This window comes from Humulus lupulus, chromosome 3 (assembly GCF_963169125.1).
Source record: "Humulus lupulus chromosome 3, drHumLupu1.1, whole genome shotgun sequence".
In the NCBI taxonomy this organism is placed as follows: domain Eukaryota; kingdom Viridiplantae; phylum Streptophyta; class Magnoliopsida; order Rosales; family Cannabaceae; genus Humulus; species Humulus lupulus.
The window spans coordinates 273,239,517-273,261,407 of record NC_084795.1 but is presented as its reverse complement, the minus strand read 5'-3'; the positions used below and the strand labels follow the sequence as shown (position 1 = coordinate 273,261,407).

Below are 21,891 nucleotides of genomic sequence, written 5' to 3'. Positions count from 1 at the left end.
CCATTTCTTAGGTAAATGCAATTAGCTAGAACATTGGTTACTATTTTATTCTAATTTTCAAATTATAGAGTGTAACGCCCTGGATAGCCAAGACTGTTACACTGTGTGTTTATAAAGTGCCAGACTTGCTAACCAAGTCATTTAATTAAAATCGTGTTGTAGAAGCTACAAAGGTACTAGGGTTAAAAGCGTTTTGGTCTCAAAAGCCACACTTTTCATTAAGAAACATTATCTGGTTACACGGGATCCCAAAAATACAAGTTTAAAGATCATTTACAAAAGTTGTGAGACTCAGATACAATAACCAGCCATACTAAGGAAAGACAAGCAGTTGGGTAATCCTTGTCCTGGTCCACTCCTCGATCGTGGTGATCGAACATCTAGCTATGTACATTTCACCTCGGAGCTCTCCTCTCAGGCTTGGTCCAGCTTGCCCTTGCCTTTACCTGAACCACGTAGCACCCGTGAGCCAAGGCCCAGCAAGAAAACACAACAACAACATAGCATAAGCATTTAGCAGTCAAGTCAATATCTCACATTGCATCACATAGCCTCAGTCAAATAACCATTCAATATAGTTAAGTATTCCACATACTAAGCATATCAATTCATAACATGCACAGTTTATAAATGATAACCAGGGCTAGCGCTCACAGGCTGCTCCCTCCGTTATCCCAGTGTTCATGGCTCCCAGTGGCCAAATTGCGCTCTGTGCGCTAATAGTATGTACGACACTCTTAGGCCGCTTTTACATGTCCCATGGCGTGATACCAACATTGACACGATACAATTCTCGGGAGCACTTAGTCCCATCACAATCATATAACCGGGTGCAGTTTTCTTACCTTTCAATTCAATAACTTTGATCCCTCGACTCCTTGAGCACGATCTCCCTCGAGCCCTAGCGCTCACCTAAACACAATCATGGCCAAAGTCATCATCAACCCTCAAGTTCAAAACCTAGTCCCGGGGCCAATCCCGAGCCCCCGGGATGTCCTAGTTCCACCAAACAAGGTGGTGGAACCAAACCCCAAACCTTAGGTCAAAAACCCTTGCAAATAACCCTAAAATCCCCTTCAGAAGGCAGGGTAGCGCTACAGTGCTCTTGGGAGGGCGCTACAGCGCTACAGACAGAAGCCAAATTCCCCTCAGCATTATGGCCTAGCGCTACAGCGCCCAAAGGCTAGCGCTGTAGCGCTAGTCACAGACAGCCCAGCACCAAAATTTCACTTCTGCGATTTTCTCGAACCAACCTCAACCAAACCTCTTCCAACACTTACCCAAACTTAAAAACAACCTCATGAACACACTCCACTCATCCCAAGCACCCCAAACACCTAAAACCCAAGCACATGCATCCACAAACTCAGAATTCACCATAGCCACTCCTAAGCTCTAAAACCCAATAAAAACCAGCTGAACATCAAAGTTTAGAGTTTAGACCTTATACCTTTCATAGAATTTCGACCACAAACTGCCTCTAGACTCCTTTGGCTTGCTCCTCCTCAGCCTTAAGTCTGAATTCCCTAAGGTTCCACCCAATTTCAACTTAAGCACCACAACTCAAAAACTAGAAACTGAAATTGAAGAATTCTAAGTCTTACCTCAAGTGTTGCTGAACTCTTGCTAAACCTCTGTCAATTCCTCAGTCTTAGGTCAGGATCCTTGATGTTTAGTTACCCCAGCTCTCCTCTGAGCCTTACTCCAAAAAGTCCTCAAGAAACAGATGAAGAAAGCTTGAACCGACTCAGAGAAACTCTCTCTGTTTTTCCCTCTTTCTTTTCCCTTCCTTTTCCTTATTTTTCAGACTTCTTTGATATTCTACAAATTCCACTAACATAAAGCCTTAGTATAATTTAACTTCTGTAAAGCAAATGACCATTATACCCTCCCTATTAATTCTAACCCCCTTTAGCCCACTTAAGGGTATCTTAGTCATTTTGCCCACTTCCCGCTAATTCCTCGAGTGTCTCTAATATTTCCCGCTTAATTCCCGATACCTAATTAATCACCAATGGTATTCCTCAATGTCAAAATAGACTCCAATATATCTGCCAGACTCCCATTTATACCCCTAAGCTCACCCCGAGCCGGGTATAAACCCCCGCTATGACTTTTCCGCTACTTTGCTCACTAGGATCGTCTCGAGTCACAGATCACATATATATCCACATAATAATGTGGTCTCGATAATTATCACATATATCAAAGCAGTTATGCCCATAATGGCCAAAATTACGATTATGCCCTTCTAACCTAATCAGGGCCTATATGCATACTAACACACATAGTCATGCATCTCAAATATTCAATTAGTCATATAACATGCTTTAACTCATAATCATGCATCTTAATCATTAAAATCACACATAATTCCCATTTTGCCCTCTAGGCACACTAATCAAGGCTTATTAGCGAATTTGGGTCGTTACATAGAGTATCTAATGATCATTATCAAGAATACAAAATACCAAAGTTGTACTAAATGAGTATCCACTTATCATTTTATGGTTTTATATTTTAGTCCTCTAATTTGTACATGATTTGAAATATGTTTATATATCTCATTTTTATATGCTTGAATTTTTAGTAATATTTTAGTTACTTATACCATTTATATATATATATATATATATATATATATATATATGATTAGTTTCAAACAAAAAGGTAGCTAATTTGTTCATAAGATTATCATTAGACAAAATAAAATTGATGGTGGCTCTAAATTCAAGTCACCCCTCTATCTATTCCACACTTGTTAAAATTCCTATTTCATAACTAATTAACTATATAACTGAGAATTGTTTTTTAAAATAAATATAAAAAGGGAATTAAATTTGAATTAATTTCAATGTAAAAAAAAAAAAATTCTGATTGACATGTAGATAAAAGGCGCGAAGGCCTCAACTGACTTATTTAAACAAATCAAACTCTCTCTCTCTCTCATCATTCTTCATTGCGTTTCCCTGAGCTCAGGCGAGTCTTTCTTTCTCTATCTAATTTATTATTATGTTCTTGTTCACTTTGCTGTTTGTTTCCCGAGAAAATAACTCGTAGAGAGAAAGGCAAGAACTTCTGATGATCACTTTCTTGTTCGTTCATTATTTCTCCTCCTCTGACTCTCTCTATCTCTTCTTATTTCTTTCATTCTTGGATTTCTAATAGACATTACTTCATCTCTATATCCCTGTTTGTTTCCCGGGAAAGAAAAGAAAAATGTAAAAAAAAAAGAGAGGGGGAAATCAAGAGGCTCTGTTCAACATTCTTATGAAGTAACATTTGAGCAGATATTCATTTTCTTTCGTTAATTTTCAGGCAGCTTGATTGATAAGGCTACAACATGAATTTCGAAGAAAAGGTTATATAAATAATCTTAGAATAGTAAATTATTCTCTCTTTTTTGGTTCTTTGGAGTAATTACAATTAGTGATGATTATGCAGTTCAAACAATTGGACTTATCGATTGGATTGGGTTTGAACAATCGACCGGTGTCCAAGTATGTGGATAATGAAACTGGTAAAACACTTGTTTTCAAGAGACTCATGCTGAGACATGAACAAGTTGAAGGTATTCCTCTTACTGGACCATCGCATTCACATCGCTTATCAACTCTTCAAGAAGAACCCATTGACGTTGGTGTCCCTGTTACCACAATTCGACAAGTTTCCCTTTACTTGGTCATGAAACATAAGAATATTGCAAGGTATTTTTATTTATTTCTTTAATTTTTCACTTATTTTCGGCCACTGATAATATATAATTAATTAATTTGGGGAAAAATCAGTTTGAATTATATAGGAGCTAACCCTGGAGATCATTTTGTGCGTCTTGGTTTTGAGTATAATGGTGTGGATCTCAGAAAATTCCATCACGATAATCCCGTAAGGGCCAGCCATCCAAAGTTGATAAAGGTCAGAATCCAAAGTTGATAATATGTGATTTGAGCTGAGCTTAGTTTTAGATTTAGTCTACTTTATGTTTGGTTTTATGTTTTCAGGCTTTGATTGATTGAAACCAACCCAAAGTACATACATTAAATCAAAAATCAAGCACATAAAACCAAACACAAACCCCTTTCAAAATCCCACCTTACATTTATTACGTATTTTTATGACTAATTTTGAATCTCAATTGGTACGTTTGTAGAGGCTTGTGTACCAACTTCTTAGTGGTATTGCTTATTACCATTCCATCAAAGCTGTCCATGGAAATATCAATCCCAAGAATGTGCTCATAACTTACAGTGACGATGACAATGACGATGAAAATGTCAATTTAGAGATCACAAACCTCGATATGGTAATTGAAATGTTTTAGGCTGAAATTAATTATGGTTTAATTATTTCAAATAATGTTATATACGATTTCTGACAAAACTGTTTGATTTGGTGCACGCAGTACATAAGTCCATCTTACCAAGCACCTGAACTTTTTTTGGGGTCCACTGAGTTATCTACTGCTGTTGATGTGTTCTCTGCTGGTTGCATTTTTGCTGAAATGTTGATCCTCAAACCTCTTTTCGAGAACAAAGACGAACTAGCCAGCATTTTCAAGTATAATGATAAATAATTAGACCTTTTTGTTTTTATATTTTTTTAGTACAAATTACTCTGTGTACAATTAGGCAAAAAATATTGAGTTAATTTCTCTTAATTTGTAAACACAGGCTTTTGGGTACACCAACTAAAGAAACTATGCCTGGGGTGACTGAACTGGATGAGAAACTTAAAAAGTATAAAAAGCATTCCCGAAAAGTAAATAAAATGAAAATTTTCACCATCTTCCATAGCTTTCTTCTTTGTTTCTTCTCTTCCAAACATATATATGTTATTAATTATATATGTAAATGTAATGCATGCAGGACCTGTCAAAACGATTCCTTGATCTTGAACCAGATGGAGTTGATCTTCTTTCTGTGAGTTTTTTTTTCCCTTGGTAAATATAAGTTTAACTAATATAAGTTTTATTTTTATTTTCTGTTGGGTTATTCTGATCACATATATATAATTTTTGGTACGTAGAAACTGCTGTGTTTGAATCCAAAAGAAAGAATTACGGCTTCTGAGGCGCTTAAGCATGGCTACTTGGATGGAATGGCTTCTGCATTTGCGAATCCTTGATTGTTTCCCTTTCGATTCATGTTATTGTTTTTTCGTATATGGATGGAAACAGACCACTACATCTCAGTGCATATTATGGTTTGATAAAAATGTAACAAATTCTTTCATTCTCGGTCAGTTCAGGTAGGAATAATAAGAGCTTTTAGTAGTCTTTAATTTTTACTTATGGATACTGTCAGCAATTTATTCTTTTAGTCATTCAATTGGTTAGTTAGTTATTCTCTCAGCTCAACTAACTCCAATGTCTATAAATAGTCATCAGCACACCATCTCGGGGATTATCTCAGCACTAAGAATTGTCTCTCTCTGTTTTTAGAATTTTCTCTTTTTTGTGAGTGAAAGGAGGGTTGTACAGGTCCCTTGTGTATCTGATCAAGGGTACCTCAGGTGAGGATTTTGTAATTGGTGTAATGTATCATGGATGAGAGGAGATAGTTCCAAGAACTCTGATTGTAATGTGCTGATGATCAATAAAGAATTCATTCTTGCTGCCATTTGAATTTCGAGCTAAGTTCCATTTCTTTGTTTATTTTCTGGTTTAAGTTTTAATTCCAATTCATGTTTAAATGTTTAGTTCTTATGAGCTGTTATTGATCATAACAGCAAGTTATATGTGAATCTAATTCACATCAGATACAAACAAACACTGTAATTTTATCAAGAAGAGTTCATCACATTTAGGAAGATTTTTCTTATATATATATATAGTACAATTCTTACCTTCACTTTAAGCTTTACCGGTGGAACTCTCAGTGTTTCTTGACCCGTAAACAGTTTTCGACGCGATTTTTTTTTATGACCATGTATATATATTGTAGCTATTTAGAGCATCCTGCAAATTTTCAGAAAATTCCGAATAGTTTACAACACTAAAAACTAGGTTCAAACATGTTGCACGCGTGACTAATTTTTTTTATGCGCGTGGAAAACAGTATGTTTGAACCTAGTTTTCAGTACTGTAAACTATTTGGAATCACTACAACAAAATAGATGTTTTATGACTTTAATTGGGAGACATTGAAAGTCTATAATGTCTCCCAATTGGGGAGACGTTGTTGCTAGGGTCATTGTAGGTATATATCCCACGTCTCCCATTGGGAGACGTGCCTCACTTCCACGTCTCCCATTGGAAGAGGTGGAAAGTCAAACGTTGACTTTCCACGTCTCCCATTGGGAGACGTGGGAAGTGACTCACCTCTCCCAATGGGAGACGTGGGAAGTCCCTAGGAGACATCCCACGTCTCCCATTGGGAGAGGTGAGTCACTTCCCACGTCTCCCAATGGGAGAGGTAGGAAGTCTCCCACCTCTCCCTATGGGAGACATTGAAAGTCTCCCTTATTTAAAAAAAATAAATTAAATAAATTTATAATTAATATTATTTTAATTTGATTTAATAATTAATTAAATTGAAATAATATTAATTTAAATTGAAATTATTTTAATATAAATTTAAATTTTAATTTGATTTAATAATTAATTAAATTGAAATAATATTGATTTAAATTGAAATTATTTTAATAATCAATTAAATTGAAATAATATTAATTTAAATTGAAAAAATTTAATAATCAATTAAATTGAAAGAAAAAAATATATTTGTTAGACATATACAAGAAATACAATATTTGTTAGAAATATTCAAAATGAATAAATATTGCATTGTGTATGAAGAAAGAGTTAAATTTTTTTAAAAAAACCTATCAACGAGGTCAGTAACTTTGGATTATCGGCAACATATATGTCGCCCATTATTGTCGCAACTCATCAATTTGTGACTCTGTATATGATGTGCTTTTTAGCTGCAAGAAATATAAAGTAAAATATATTAATTAATTATTTGATTACATTTATAGTTTCAAAAATAATTTGTAAATTTTAATTAATAATACCGTTCTCAAGTATTGCCCGGGACTCGCATGTTCAATCAAATCCTTCAACATCCTCATTAAGTAGTATCCACATGCCACATTGTCCGGTTGGTGTGGACACTAATGTAGAGTCCAAGAACTTTACTTAACTAATTGTTTAGTAGTGTTATAGTATGTTTAGTGTTATCTTTACTATGGATTTTTGGTTCAGACCGGGAATTATTTGGACACTCATAGTAGTACTTATAGATTTTCTAAGTTTAATCTATAGTTTAAGAATATTAAGTATAACCTAAGGTTTGATCAATGTGACTGATATTAAGGGTTATATTTATTATATTATAAGGTTTAGACATCAACCAATAGGATTTTAAGCACATGTTATGAATGGTGATTAAGGATTAAAGATTTTTGAGGATTTAATTTAATAAGGAGTAAAGTTTGAATGTTATAGGGTCAGTCAGCAGCTTTGAGTACGTTGAGGGCTTAGTCAAGGCTGTTTACTCAATTCAAACTTAGCTAAAAATGTGTAATTTTGTGTTTAAATATTCAGCGAGTGCCGATATATCGCAGCTATAGGGGGCGATATATCGCAGCACGTAGATACAGAAAACACGAATCGATGCACAGTCGCCTCGGGAACAATGGTCCAGGCGATATATCGCCTCCTCCAGCCTAAATTCAAATACTTTTGAATTCTTTTCCTTTCAGCCATTCAAACTCCTCCATAAGTCCAGCATCTTCTGAACGAGTCTTCAGCCTCTGCTGAACGATTATTCAAATGATTTTCGCCTAAAAAGCCATTATTTTTATTCAAGTAAAATCAAGATACTTTCATTCCCAAACTCTATAAATAGGACCTAGTACCCAGCCATTATTCACCATTTGCTCTAAGTTCAGAAGCTGCTAGTGTTAAGTGAGTGTGAGAGTGTAAACACTTGGTTTGGGAAAAAACTATAAGCTTAAACATCATAAGCTTATCAAACACTTTGGGAAGTGAGTTCTATAGTATTTCGGTGGAGGTTAGATTGATCTTGCAAATCTTTAAGGTAAAACCGAAACTCTATTCCATTTATTTCATGTTATTTCCTTTCTCAAAACCTTCTATTCAGTCCCCTAACCTCATTCTTATTTTGGTTAGGGAATCCAAGTTCTTAAGCATATAAGTCGGTAAGTATGTTTTTTTTATGGTTTAGTCTTTCCATCTCTTTCATTTCATCTCCTTTCTTTAGACTCACTCTTTCTTATGGTTTTAGGAGTGTTCCAAAAAGTCCCAAATCAGTCCATTATATCCCGGTAACTTTGGTAAGGAAAATAGGCTAGAATCAATATGTTATGTGCTTATGTTATCTATATGTTTTATGTTATTAAATGTGTTATGATATGTATATATGTTTGTAGGCTTGGGCATATGACCCATATGACTAACAAGACCCCAAATGGGTTATGGGCATATGACCTACTTAGCTAGTAGGACCCCACTAATCCCATGGGCATATGCTTGTTTAGTCTATGGGACCCCAAGTAATAATGGCCATTATAATAAGTGTATGTTATATGTATTATGTTAAGTCTTTATGTTTCTTATGAAGTTATGTTTATGAATATGTGTTAGATTTTCCTTGCTGGGCATTAGGCTCATTCCTTTTTGTTTTATGTGCAGGAAAATAAGCTTTAGAGGCGGAAAGGTTCGTGACGCTTAGAGGATGTGTATCGATGGTGAATGGAGTCAAGGGGCCGAGCGTTATTCGATTCGAGGATGTAGTTTCAGTTTTATGTCTTTTTACATGTATTTTCCGCACTAATTATGTAATGTTTTATTATTTTAAATTATGTTTTTGTTTTAAAGACAATGGGATCCCATATCCGTTTTGGTATTTACTTTGTAAGTAACTCTTATTTTTATAAGTTACTTAATAAAATTATGGTATTTTCGCAAATGTAAGTTCTTTTAAGGATTTTATGTATAGTTTCGTTAATGGTCCAAATAATCTAGAGTAGTGGGTCATTACAACTAATTATTTAAAAAAATGAGTAATTTATTATTAAATTGAAATTTTTTAAAAAATGCATACATATTATTCTACTTAATTATTATAAATGTTAAAAAATTTCTGCTGAAGTTACTTACCTGAGGTTGCTTAATGCGTAGAGTATCAAGGATCTCGACATCAGGAAGATTTATAGAGAAAAAAAGATTGAAAGCGCTGACGATCACTGATACAATCTCCTCACGGTTATTTAGCTCTGAATTCACCGGTTCACAACAATAAACATGATATGCATATGGTGCCAAAATAAGCAACATCCAATGTTCACTGTATAAGAAAAACAAAAAAATTATAGCTCAAATGTTAAACAAAGAAATTATTGATATGGGTCGGAAAAATGACAACTTTTTAAACTTACCCATGGTTCCAAGGGACAAGCATAACTTGTTCTTTTGATTTTACGTCATTGCAACGTCTGAACAGATTCTGAACACGATCGTCGAATGAACTCCCTTGAGTGGCGACGATATTAGGATTGACAAATAAAAACTTATTTTAGCGACCTTGTTGTACCACATATCTGTAAATGAACCTAATACAAAAATATGAAAAATTGTTATATGAATGAATAAATCAAATTAGAAAATTAAATGAACAAACTTATTTGTGAGATATATACCTCATGTAGCTGACGAGTACTGCTTGTCCAATCTTCTCCTTTCGAGAAAACTGAAGTATGTCATCCTTAAATATATAACAGTGAGACATATCCTGATCAAAAAATTCAGACTCTATGCCTAGATTGACACACTCGCCATCATCCCAATGAGATACGATATTCTGTAATCGTTCCAATGGAGTGTGGGCCAATTGTGTTGGATGAGTTTGTTGTCGTCTTCTTTCTCGAGGTTGTTGTGTTGATGGAGCTCTTGGTCGTTGTGATTTGGTCCTACTTGTAGAAGGAGTCTGTATACAATTATATCAACAATTAAAAAAATTGCAAACAAATATAGAATTGTAAAGATAATTATGTAAAAACATGGCATCACCTCATGAGTTACATCTTCAGATATAATGACAAAATCCTTAGGCCACGCTATTGGCGTCCCAATGGCCTGAGCAACTATGTACATGTCCAAATCAGGATATGCAAAAGGGAGAGGACAGGTTGGCTTAAGAACACTCGTAATCATAACTTGGAAGTTGTTGCCTGCCTCTCTTTCAATGAGTGTACCTGATGCAACAATGTTTGAAACCGAACCAATTGCTAATTGTCATGCTCGGCCCTGCGTAAGAAACATATTATATACAAATAATCATGTTAAAGCAGTAAAGAAATTTATTTGGTTTCAGAATATTCAAGAAAGTTTAATTATCTCTTGCAAAAGCGGTTGTAGTGCAAGAATGTGGTGTTCTGCTTGAGGCACTACTGGGTCTGGAGTATAGTAGGACGCCTGCGCTGGTGGCACTGGTGGGTCGGGCACAAAGTATGATGATGGCGCTGGTGGGACTCCAACGTTAGATCCTGACCCGCTCTGTTGGGCCAATAATTTTCTCAAGAGCTCATCTTGTTGCTGAAGGCGCTCTTCTAGGCGTTGTGCTTGTGGACGATGCTCTTCTTCATGTTTTCGAAATCTTTCTTCAAATTCCTTTCTAATGTCGTCATTCGAAGAAGAGGCTTTTGATTTATTTTTCGTTGAGGTAGGTGTTGGAGTATTCCAGTATACTGAGCGGGACACACCGTGTCCCCCAGCCCTAACACGTCCTCGAGGCTCAGGAGTGCCCAACGCCCTCGTCAGCACATCATCAGGGCCATCAGGTGCCCATTTACCCTCAGCTTGGAGTTGCCGGTAATGATCCTGTGAAACAATATTCACAGAAAGTTATATATATATAAGCTAATAATTTGATATATCAACATTATTAAATATGAGCACTTACAATATTTTTTTGAATCTCAGAGGCCTCTCCAATGAGCTCTCCTTTTGCATTTCGACGACCCATGCTCCATAAGTCTGCCCTATCAAGTTCAGTCAGACTTTTCCCGCTTTGTTCCATTAACATCTCTTCAATACGCACATAGCCTCCTCTAGAGAGGTTATGATTGTATTTATTCAGTACTCGATAATTTTGCATCTCCTCTCTCTTTCTTTGCCACTTGGGAGTTAATTTTGAGTTCACAAACTTTAACCATTCATCCGGAGTTATGACATTCTCAAATCCAAATGGCAAAGCTGGCGGGAACTCATTTGGGTATTTTTTCAAAGCGTCATAAACGTGTACCCTTGTAAGATTAGTCTTCCAATTTCAGAAGTACTTTCCCGCATCCTTCAACATCTGTTGCTTTTGTTTGGGGTCCAAATCATAAGTTTTCTGCAAGTTTGAAAGTAATAAGAAGCATATTATCAAAACAATATATATTTTAAAAACATTAAATGAAATATAATTAATAAAAATATACCTTCATTGTGTCCCATATTTTATTTTTATCCACCACACTAACATCTTTCCAACTGTTAATGTTGATGGACACAGTTGCTCGAACAACTGATCCAAGCTGTGATGAAACATTACTTCTAGATTCACCCACTAGTTGACCATACTCATTGTATTCAACAGGAGTAAGATGTCCTTCACTCTTTTTTTTTTGGTGTTTCTAGACATCCATGTACGTCCTCTCACAGATTTATTTTCTTGTTCCACTGACTGAGAATGAGGGCGTTGCTCCCCCTCATCAGAACTACCACCAAAAGGATCAGCCTCCATCTGTGAAACATAAATATCATTATTATAACAATTTTGGACACTCATAATCAAAAGATGAAACAAATTGATGAAACTAAGAATTTCACATATCATAAACATATGAAACCTATTAAATGGTACCTCAAGACCCATTTTCATCAACCCATAATCCTTCACCGTTTTCACGGAAACAAATACAATCATCATCAACTTCGTCATTATCTTCTATTGCGGTGAATGTGACAAGTTCTTCTTCGAGAGGTATATCATGTAAATCACCATCTTTAATGTTCCATTCTCTTGTTTGTGTTGGAAGAACAATTGACCATTGGTTGTCTGAAGGATCATTCACATAAAATACTTGTTTCGCTTGTGAAGCTAATATAATTCGATCAGATTTGTGCCCAATTCGATTTAGATTAAATAATATGAAACCAAAATCTTCATATATTATGCCGCTGTCACTTTTCACCCAATCACAAAAGAAAACATGTACTCGAGTTGTGACATAATCTAACTCCCAAATTTCATTAACTACTCCATAAAAAGTCATATCACATTGAACTGGATTTTTATCTTTTGCACTAGAGACTTGCACAGTTTTAGCAACAAGGCTAACACCACTGTTTTGTGTGTTTCTGTTGTTATTGCGCTCCCTAGTGTTAAATAGAGTACCGTTAATCATGTATGATGAAAACTTGATGACATTAACCAAAGGTCCTCGAGAAATCCACTTAACAATGTCTGAAACATTATTTGATGTGTTTTGTAATTCTGACATAACCTATCAAATCAACATACCAAAAACAACCAAAAATGTCATCTTGTAATTAAGTACTAATTAATGACATCTTTCAATAATCAACACAATTTACCTTTTGTTTAATCCAACTACTAAAAGTTCGATAATGTTCGTCTTGTAACCATTTTGAGTTCCTTGACTTGGATGGAAATTTGGTCTTTATCCAATTAAAATGTTCCCTTCAATTATAAATATGCTATTAAACAATTGAATATATGAAATTACACAACTTAAACTTAATGTATTATATGAATATAACTCACTCGATATAAGGTTGAATTTCATTTATATTCTGCAACACAAGACGATGCGCTTCATCTAGAAGATCTCGACTTACTGTGCATACAACGCTACCACGAAGACTCTGAATCTCAACATTTTCAACATCATTTAACCCAATTTTCTGTACACAAGTCATGTATTCAGAACAAAATTCAACTGCCTCTTCTGCAATATAGCATTCGATGATGCATCCTTCCGGCCGACTTCTATTCCTAACATACCCCTTAAGAATCTTCATATATCGCTCAAATGGATACATTCATCTTAAATAAACTGGACCACAATATCTTAGTTCTCTAACCAAGTGAATTGTCAAATGGATCATTATATCAAAAAATGCCGGCGGGAAATATTTCTCCAACTCACACAATACCTCAACAATTTCATCTCTTAACTTAGGTAACTTTAGCGGATCAATCACCTTACAACACAATGACTTGAAAAACAAGCATAACCTTGTGATTACATCTCGAACTCTCCTAGGCAACACAGATCGAATGGCCACTGGTAGCAAATGTTGCATTAGAATATGACAATCGTGAGATTTCATGCCAGTCAGAATACAACTTTTCATGTCTACCAATGACCTTATATTTGAGGAATATCCGTTTGGAACTTTTATATTAAACAAACATCTGCAAATTTCCATTCTTTCCTCTTTAGTAAGAGTGTAAGCTGCAGGATGTAAATATGTTCGTCACTTATCTGGTTTTGGAGTTAATTCATCCCTTATACCCATTGCAACCAAGTCTTGTCTAGCCTTAATTTCATCCTTAGTTTTCCCAGGAATATTTAACAAAGTGCCAATCAAACTATCACATACATTTTTCTCTATGTGCATAACATCTAAATTATGACGTATAAGTAAGAAATGCCAATATTCAAGTTCGAAGAAAACAGATTTCTTTTTATAACACCCTTTTGGCTCCTCCACAACCTTGGCCTTGCGACTACGTTTCATCTTTGTAGGTGTACAAACTTTGGGCTTCCCTAACTTGAACACAATTTTAGACATCTTCTCAAGTACTTGGATCCCATTCAATGGCTCAGGAGCCTCTTCAAACTCTTGCTTACCATTGAATGTCTTCTTCCAAGTCCGAAGTTTATGCGTATTAGGCAAGAACTTCCTATGTCCCATATAACATATTTTCTGAGAGTGTTTCAAGTATTCAGAACATGTTTTTTCTTGACAAACGGGGCAAGCTTTATATCCTTTCACACTAAACCCAGATAAATTTCCATAAGCAGGAAAGTCATTAATTGTCCACAATAAGACCGCTCTAAGATTAAATTCTTCCTGCCTATACGCATCATAAAACTTAACCCCTTCATCCCACAAAGTTTTCAAGTCATCTATAAGAGGAGCTAGATAGACGTCAATATCATACCAGGTTGTTTAGGTCCTGATATCAACAAGGTCAAAATCGTAAACTTTCTCTTCATACACAACCATGGGGATAGATTGTAAATAACAAGCATAACAGGCCAACAACTGTACTTACTGCTAAGGGATGCATGTGGATTAAGCCCGTCAGTCGAAAGACCTAGACGAATATTACGAGATTCATTTCCAAAAGAAGGCCACTTCAAATCAACTCTCTTCCAAGCAAGGGTGTCAGCTGGATGTCTTAATTTACCATCCTTTATTCTTTCATTAGCATGCCACGACAAACTTTTAGCATGTTCGGCATTTCTAAACAATCGGATGAAACGAGGAATTGGCGGAAGGTACCACAAAACTTTGGCAGGACTCCTTCCTTGACATCGTCACCATTTCTTTTCTTTTGTCATCGTGACTCGCTACAAGTAGGACACGATTTTGCGTTTGCAAAACTATTTCAATATAATATGCAATCATTAGGACATGCATGAATTTTTTCATACTGCATGCCTAATGAGCATAACGTCTTCTTTGCCTCATAAAATGAAATTGGAATTTCATTATCTTCAGGCAATAACTCCTTCAAAAAACCAAATAATTCAGTAATGATTTTATCACTCCAGCCATGTTTAGCTTTTAGATTGTACAACCTAAGAAGCGCAGATAATTTTGTAAATCTTGTACAACCAGGGTAAATTGGTTTCTCGGCATCATTAAGGAGTGTCTCAAACTTATTTGGGTCTACTTCTGATCCATGATGTGTGTCGTCAATCATTTCATCTAATGGATCCCAATTCTCCTCCACTATATTCCTCCTCACTCCTTTTGGTCTACTTAGCAGAGTTGGAGCAATCAGAGCTATCTCCCCATGGTAATACCAAATTGTGTAACTCTTGTCGATCCCATTGAAATATAAGTGTTCTTTAATCTTTTTAAGATCCATCTTTTTAACATTTCCACACTTAAGACATGGACAATAAGTAAAATTTGGGTCTCTCACATTTTCCGAACAAAATCTTAAGAACAAATCGACCCCGTTCCTATATTCCGCAGATAACCTATTCGCCGACATCCATTGTTTATCCATATATTCTCCTATGTCTATGAAAAAGAAAAGAAACAACACTAAATAAGCACGTGATAAAGTTGAATGTCTATATAAAACTAATTGTTTATTATCCTAGATAAAATCGAGCAGCATTTCCCCTATAATAGTGACTTAACCATCTGCATGTGAATATCAAAACAAACAATTCAAACAACATACAATAAGTTTCTTCCTTATAGAATGTCTATATAAAACTAATTGTTTATTATCCTAGATAAAATCGGGCAGCATTTCCCCTATAATAGTGACCTAACCATCTGCATGTGAATAGCAAAACAAACAATTCAAACAACATAAAATAAGTTTCTTCCTTATAGCTCCGCAGCACACAGTCAAATTTCTCAGAACTTACTTCACTAATACACACAAGTTCTCAACCTTTTGTTATCACCGCAGCACACAATTTTAATCTTAGAACCTACTTCACTATGGATGAATATTTAAGATATTCAAACTCCTCTAACATTTGTTTAATAATATTAAAAGTAGATGTAAGAGAATATATATGTACCTCTTGCAATCTTTAATCCAAAAGCTAGCAAAATTACTTCACTTAGTAATCAAATTCGCTATTAAATCCACAAACCAATAAAATTAAATTAATAAATAATAAATAAAACATCATTAAATATCTAGCAATATATAATGTATTATTGTAATTTTAGAAACTTAATTACCTCAAATGTGTGATTGATATAGGAATTTTGATGCAAAATACTCTCTAAAATCTCACCACAAAAATCACAACCTATGAAATTAAATTAATTAATATGTTAAAAATTACTAAACAAATATCACTAAATATCTAATAATAGTAAATGATATTGGTAAACAAATAAAAAAAATCTCAATGTGCCACTAATTATAACCTCAACAAAAAATCAATATAAAATTTCATAACCTAAAAACTTAATAATAAACAAAAACATAAAAAATTTCATATATTTATATTTTATAAATTATTTAATAAATTTATTTTAACATAACTATATATATATAACAAAATAGTTACAATTTAAAAAAAAAAATTCAAATATACAAAAATATATCTAACTTTCGAAATAAAAAATGATAAAAATTTTAAAAAATCATGAACATATATACTCTAATGAAATCTATACAATGTGATAGGTTAAATTAAAAAAAAAAACTAAAAAATCATTAATCCCTAAAAACTTCCATGGAAAAACCACAAAATCCTACAATGTATATAAAAAAATGCATAAAAATGTAAAACTAACACAAAATCATGTATATTACTCATCCTAATGCAAAACCTATGATTTATTTGCAAAATAATTAACTAAAAATCAATAAAATAAAATAAAAACTTACCTTAGAACCCTAAAAAACGCAGCCCCAATTTCTCTCCTCTGGTTTGCATGCTCTCGGGTTGGTGATATGAGGAAGACAAAGATTATTTGGTGATATATGAAGGGAGCACATCCAACGTCTCCCACTGGGAGACGTGCCACGTGTCCCACGTCTTCCAGTGGGAGACGTTGGATGTACCCATAATCACTACCCCAGCCTATTTCCAACGTCTTCCACCATTTTTAATGTCTTCTAATTGTAGCCATTAATATACACTTTCAATGTCTTACACCATCAGACATTTAAAACCCCTGATAAGTTTTAATGTCTGACACCATTGGTGTAAGACATTGTAGGGAGTCATTGTATATCAAATTTGTTGTAGTGAATTTTCTAAAAATTTGCAGGATGCTCTAAACAGCTACAATATACACGGTCATAAAAAAAAATCGTGCTGAAAACTATTCACGAGTCGAGAACACTGAAGAGCCCCACCAGTAGGGCTTAAAGTAAAGCCCCTATAGGAGAATTCTCATTTTAGAAAATTCCGAATAGTTTACAGTACCGAAAACTAAGTTCAAACATGTTGTTGCACGCATGACTAATATTTTTTATGCGCGTGGAAAACAACGTGTTTGAACCTAGTTTTTTGTACTGTAAGCTATTCAAAATTTTATGAAAATTTGCAGAATGCTTTAAATAGCTACAATATACACGGTCATAAAAAAAATCACGCCGAAAACTATTCACGGGTCGAGAAACACTGAGAGTCCCACCAATAAAGTGTAAAGTGAAACTCCTATAAAAAAATTGTCATATATATATATATGTTGTAGTTGTTTTATATATCAACATCTTTGTGACAGGTAAAAGTAAGGCTCTCTCAATTTTTATTGTAATTTTTCTTGTGAAGGAGAAAGAATATAGATTTAGAAAATGAAAAAAATTAAATTGGAAGTTAAATGTTGTAATTTCCATTAGATTTAGATGCTTGCATTTGAGTGATTAATTTTCAAGGTGGATTTTGAGAGTGATTTTTTGTTTGACTATTAGTTTTACTTTTTATTGGTGGGTCATGCGCTATGGCTCCTCTTATGAAGTTTTTCATATTTTCACCTAGTTGGGCTGGGCGAGATATATTTTTGATTTGTGATTTTGTTCTGTATTTGTTGCCTTTATAATTTTGCTTTTATATTTAGTGAGTCTATTTATGGAAAAAGAGAAAGATTGATGATACAAAAAGAAAGAGGGAGGAGATATTTTGACTATAGATATGTGTGAAGTGACTATGGTGCATGGAATGACTAAGATGATGTTTGTCATCAGAGAATATTGTGACTAAAAAGAAAAGAAAAGATATATTTATTTAAAATTATTGAAACATAAATTAAAATTTTAATTAATAAAACATAAGGATAATTTAGTCATATTTTAAAATATTAATATTTTGATCAAATTTTGATTATTATGAACTAATTTACAAATAAAAGGTCCAACAAAATATTTTTCAAAAAAAAAAAAAAATCTAAATAAGTGTGAATACAAAACAAATGGCTAAAATAATATTTTTCTTTAAAATAATAAAAGACAATAAAAAAAGTTCATTCCAAAAATGATGACAAAATGGTGCATGAAGTTGATGGGTCCTTCCTTGGGTGTCCCTATAGCAATATTTAAAGTGATGACAAACACTTGATTTACAAAATCTCATCTTCAATGAAGACAACACACTCACTTTCAAAACCCTATGAGATACATTCATTGATTGATTGCACGTAAAACGAGATGATAATAATGTATTGATGGCAGCGAATAGAGAAAAATTTCAATTTGATGATTGTATCCTAAAATTAAAGTTAAACCCAAGTACAAAATAAAATAATGTGAATGAATGAAGTACAACAAAGCACACCATTCATAGTGTTGAGTTATTTCACTTTTTATATACCAAAAATCAATTTCATAATACCAACCACACGTTTTTAATATTGTTTTCTCAGTAAGTCAATAACCCCATAAGCTTGAAAAAAATTAAACAAAGACTTTCCACTAAAATACCAGAAGACATTATAATTAATACTGATAATTGAGTTTACCTAATCACACTAAACGGATCGTTTAGTAATTTTCACAGGTAAACCGCCTTTCATTCTTAAAGTCACAACAAGCAAATGCTCTGGACACGTGTCTCTATTCAATACGTCCACTTCAAACTTCCCAAGCACCGACGCTGCAATCGACTTCATCTGAATATAAGCCATTTCTTTACCGAGGCACATTCTCGGACCGGCATGAAAGACGGGATACCGGTACGGATTCTCCGGCCGAAACACTCCATCGACGAGCCACCTCTCCGGCTGAAACTCAAGACTATTCTCGCCCCATATACTCTCCATTCTCCCCATGGCATACGGATGAAACGACACCACAGTACCCTTTCCCACCAAAGTCCCATCCGGCCAAACGTCGTCGTTTAGACACAACCTCGAATCCACCGGCACAGGCGGGTAAAGTCTCATACTTTCCGTGATCGCGGCGTGCAGGTACTGCATATCTCTAATTTGGTCGAAACTATAAGTATTATTATTGCTGAAATTTGTAGCATCAGTTTTTCGAGCCCGAATTAACTCGAGCTCTTTCAAGATATTTTGTTGGATTTTTGGTCTGGACGATAGGAGCCAAAAGAACCAGGATAGAGCAGAGGATGTTGTATCTCGTCCTGCGAGAATCATATTAGTCACGATATCTCGCAAGAACTCGGTCGAGTTTAGTTCGTCGTCTCCGATAAATCTAGACAATAGGTCTCCTTTGGTGTTTTTTTCTTCGTTAGATAAAGATTCCTTTCTTGACGTTATAATACTATCAGCAAATTTATGAACGGTTGAGATTAATTGCCTCAGACGTTTCTCTGATCCAACGTTGAGAAACCTCTTAATCTTCCATAGAAAGGGAATAAAGTCCATGAACCTAGTGGAGCTGATTTCGACGGCTTCTGCAAAAGCTCTCATGAGTTCATCGCCGGCACCACCATCGGCTCCGTCCACGCAGAGACAACCCGGGTCAACGTCGAAAGCTAATTTGCAGATATTATCAAAAGCGAACCTCTCCAAAACGTCCTGTAAGTCTATAATCTCACCTGTTCTGGAGGCCTTTTCCAGAATTGGAAGCAGCCTAGTTTCGATCTCGACGACAACGCTTTCAACGACGAAGTTTCTCAAGGACTTGGTGCTGAACTCGTGGCTGACAGCCTTTCGTTGCACCCTCCAGCGCTCGGCGTCGGAGTTGAATATTCCTCCGCCGAGTAGCTCCCCGAAGAGTGATATTATAAAGTCGCCTTTAGGGTAGTTCTCGAAGTTGGTCTTGGCGAAGTGCTCCATGTTTAAAGGGTTGGCGGTTTCGATGGTAATTTCATTGAAGGGTCGTTTTAAGATTATGGTGTTGTTAGGGTTTTGTCTTAGAAAATCAGTGAGCCAGTCGAGTATTCTGTTTCGGTTTTTGATTAACTCCAGTAGGTGGCCGAGTATAGGGTAGCTTTTGATGTTGATGGTAGAAGTTGAAACATTAGGTTTCTTGGGTCTTGTTTGAAAAATGTGAACGAAGAAACAGATAGAAAAGAGAAGGAAGAAAAATGGCGTTAGAGCAGAGAAGAGCTCCATAGAAACAGTCAGAGATAGAACAGTCTGGAGATAAAAGAAAAAATCTGGCTCATGTGGCTGTAGTTAATAAAGAGATATATTTATATATATATATATATACAGAGGATTGATTTGTCAGTTAGTACTTGACCCTTACTTTTATGTCCAAAAGTAAGAAAAACGCATGTCACCATAGTTAGTATATGATAAATATATGTACTGTCGTTAAGTTAGGGCGTCTTGTTTTAGTGATTTTATTACTACGAGTCAAATATAATTAATATGAGCGGTGGTGTCCAATACTTGAAATACTATATTATTGGTTCTCCATATTTTATTTTAATAGGGTATCTCTATAGGTAGCCACTTCACCTAGTGTTTGGAGGCTTACCAAATAAGAACATTCTTTGTATTATTGTTAAATGGCACCACATGAAAAAGAGTGTAAAAATTTGAGAAATAAGTTATTATTTATGGGAAATTTGATTTTTAATACAATAAGTGACACTCTGTTTGAAAAATACCCTATCCCTATAAGTCTCTCGTTTTGGTCCTACTAATCCCATTACTATCCAAAATACCTAGCATAATTTTCTCAAACTCTCTGTATTCTCTCCCAAAATACCCGAACCAAGCAAACTTTGAAATCGATAGGACTCGATTGAATCCGTAGAACCCAACCTTCATTGTCTTCCACGAACACGAATAAGGGCTCCCAAGGGGAAGGAGAAAACGTCGAGCAAGGCAACCAAATTTTTAGGAAACAACCTCAAAGAAAGCGAATGTGAGGGTTTTCTTTTTTAATCTGCAATATGTGTATGTGCCTGGTTTTTTTTGTTGATTTTTGTTCATAGGATAGATCGGGGCTGACAATGAAGAAATCTGGGTTTTTTTTTTTTTTTTCGATATTTTCATGAAACTCGGTAGAAATCGATAGGAATCGATAGAACTCGATAGTATAGGATGAGAAATGGATTAGACTGTGCCTCGATAGGAATCGATAGGAATTGACAGGAATCGATAGGCCTCGATGATACACGACTTTGGGAATTTTTAGAACCTACCTCGATAGGAATCGATAGGACTCGATGATACATGGCTTTGGGAATTTTTAGAACGTACCTCGATAGGAATCAATAGGACTCGATGATACACTGCTTTGAGATTTTTAGGACCCTTCTCGATAGGAATCGATGAGCCTCGATAGGACTCGATATGACTAGACTTTGGTTTTTTTGCCTTACCTCGATAGGCCTCGATAGTAACCCGATTGTAATATTCTTTGTGATTTTGGAATCCACCTCGATAGGCATCGATAAGACTCGATAGAACTCGATTGTTTCTGCCTCGATAGTAACTGCCTTACCAGATTGTTTTACATTTTTTACATTTTTAACATTTTTTTTGTTTTTTTTTTCTAGATGCCTGGACTTATTGTGCCGTTGGAGAAACACTTTCCTGGCCGTGTCACTTATAGGGGTAGTGCCTACTTGGATACCCTTATAGAGCAGTTTAAGAGGCATGGTCTTATTGAAAGGGCACAGGCATGCCCGTTGGGACAGTTCTTTAAGGCAAAACCGTTTAGTTATTCTGGGGTTCTGCTGCATCAGCTAATGTTGCGTAAGGTAGAAAGTAAGAAG

The 21,891-nt window shown here is 35.1% G+C and overlaps 2 protein-coding genes across 7 annotated transcripts; both read right to left on the bottom strand.

The window, feature by feature from the left end:
• Window positions 1-207: 207 nt before the first annotated feature.
• Window positions 208-17,803, bottom strand: LOC133824282 (uncharacterized). 6 transcript variants are annotated; one of them, XM_062257155.1, is made up of 12 exons: window positions 16,638-17,803; window positions 15,980-16,050; window positions 12,795-15,871; window positions 12,605-12,710; window positions 11,871-12,513; window positions 11,446-11,750; window positions 10,926-11,357; window positions 10,034-10,843; window positions 9,664-9,950; window positions 9,403-9,576; window positions 9,125-9,311; window positions 2,772-4,540 (listed from the first exon to the last, which is right to left on the bottom strand). In XM_062257155.1, the coding sequence occupies exons 3-5, from the start codon at window positions 13,070-13,072 to the stop codon at window positions 11,872-11,874; spliced, it is 1,026 nt and encodes a 341-aa protein (XP_062113139.1). In that variant the 5' UTR covers window positions 13,073-15,871; window positions 15,980-16,050; window positions 16,638-17,803; the 3' UTR covers window positions 2,772-4,540; window positions 9,125-9,311; window positions 9,403-9,576; window positions 9,664-9,950; window positions 10,034-10,843; window positions 10,926-11,357; window positions 11,446-11,750; window position 11,871. The 6 variants fall into 6 exon arrangements, 5 of the variants coding, with proteins under 5 accessions (XP_062113141.1, XP_062113139.1, XP_062113138.1 ...); XM_062257157.1 differs by lacking the exon at window positions 2,772-4,540 and adding an exon at window positions 208-446 and having other exon boundaries at window positions 12,795-16,050; XM_062257154.1 differs by having other exon boundaries at window positions 12,795-16,050.
• A 771-nt stretch (window positions 17,804-18,574) lies between these two features.
• Window positions 18,575-20,552, bottom strand: LOC133824281 (cytochrome P450 CYP94D108-like). Its single transcript, XM_062257152.1, has one exon. It carries the CDS (start codon window positions 20,270-20,272, stop codon window positions 18,722-18,724), a length of 1,551 nt encoding a protein of 516 aa, XP_062113136.1. The 5' UTR covers window positions 20,273-20,552; the 3' UTR covers window positions 18,575-18,721.
• Between the last annotated feature and the right edge of the window lie 1,339 nt (window positions 20,553-21,891).

Excerpts from the sequence above, each read along its gene's own strand:
- LOC133824281 (XM_062257152.1), bottom strand. The coding sequence starts at position 20,272 with ATGGAGCTCTTCTCTGCTCTAACGCCATTTTTCTTCCTTCTCTTTTCT.
- LOC133824282 (XM_062257157.1), bottom strand. The coding sequence starts at position 13,072 with ATGTATCCATTTGAGCGATATATGAAGATTCTTAAGGGGTATGTTAGG. Across the intron at positions 12,711-12,794 it reads GAAATTCAACCTTATATCGA|GGAACATTTTAATTGGATAA; the intron begins GTGAGTTATATT and ends TTATAATTGAAG. Across the intron at positions 12,514-12,604 it reads GTAGTTGGATTAAACAAAAG|GTTATGTCAGAATTACAAAA; the intron begins GTAAATTGTGTT and ends TTGATTTGATAG.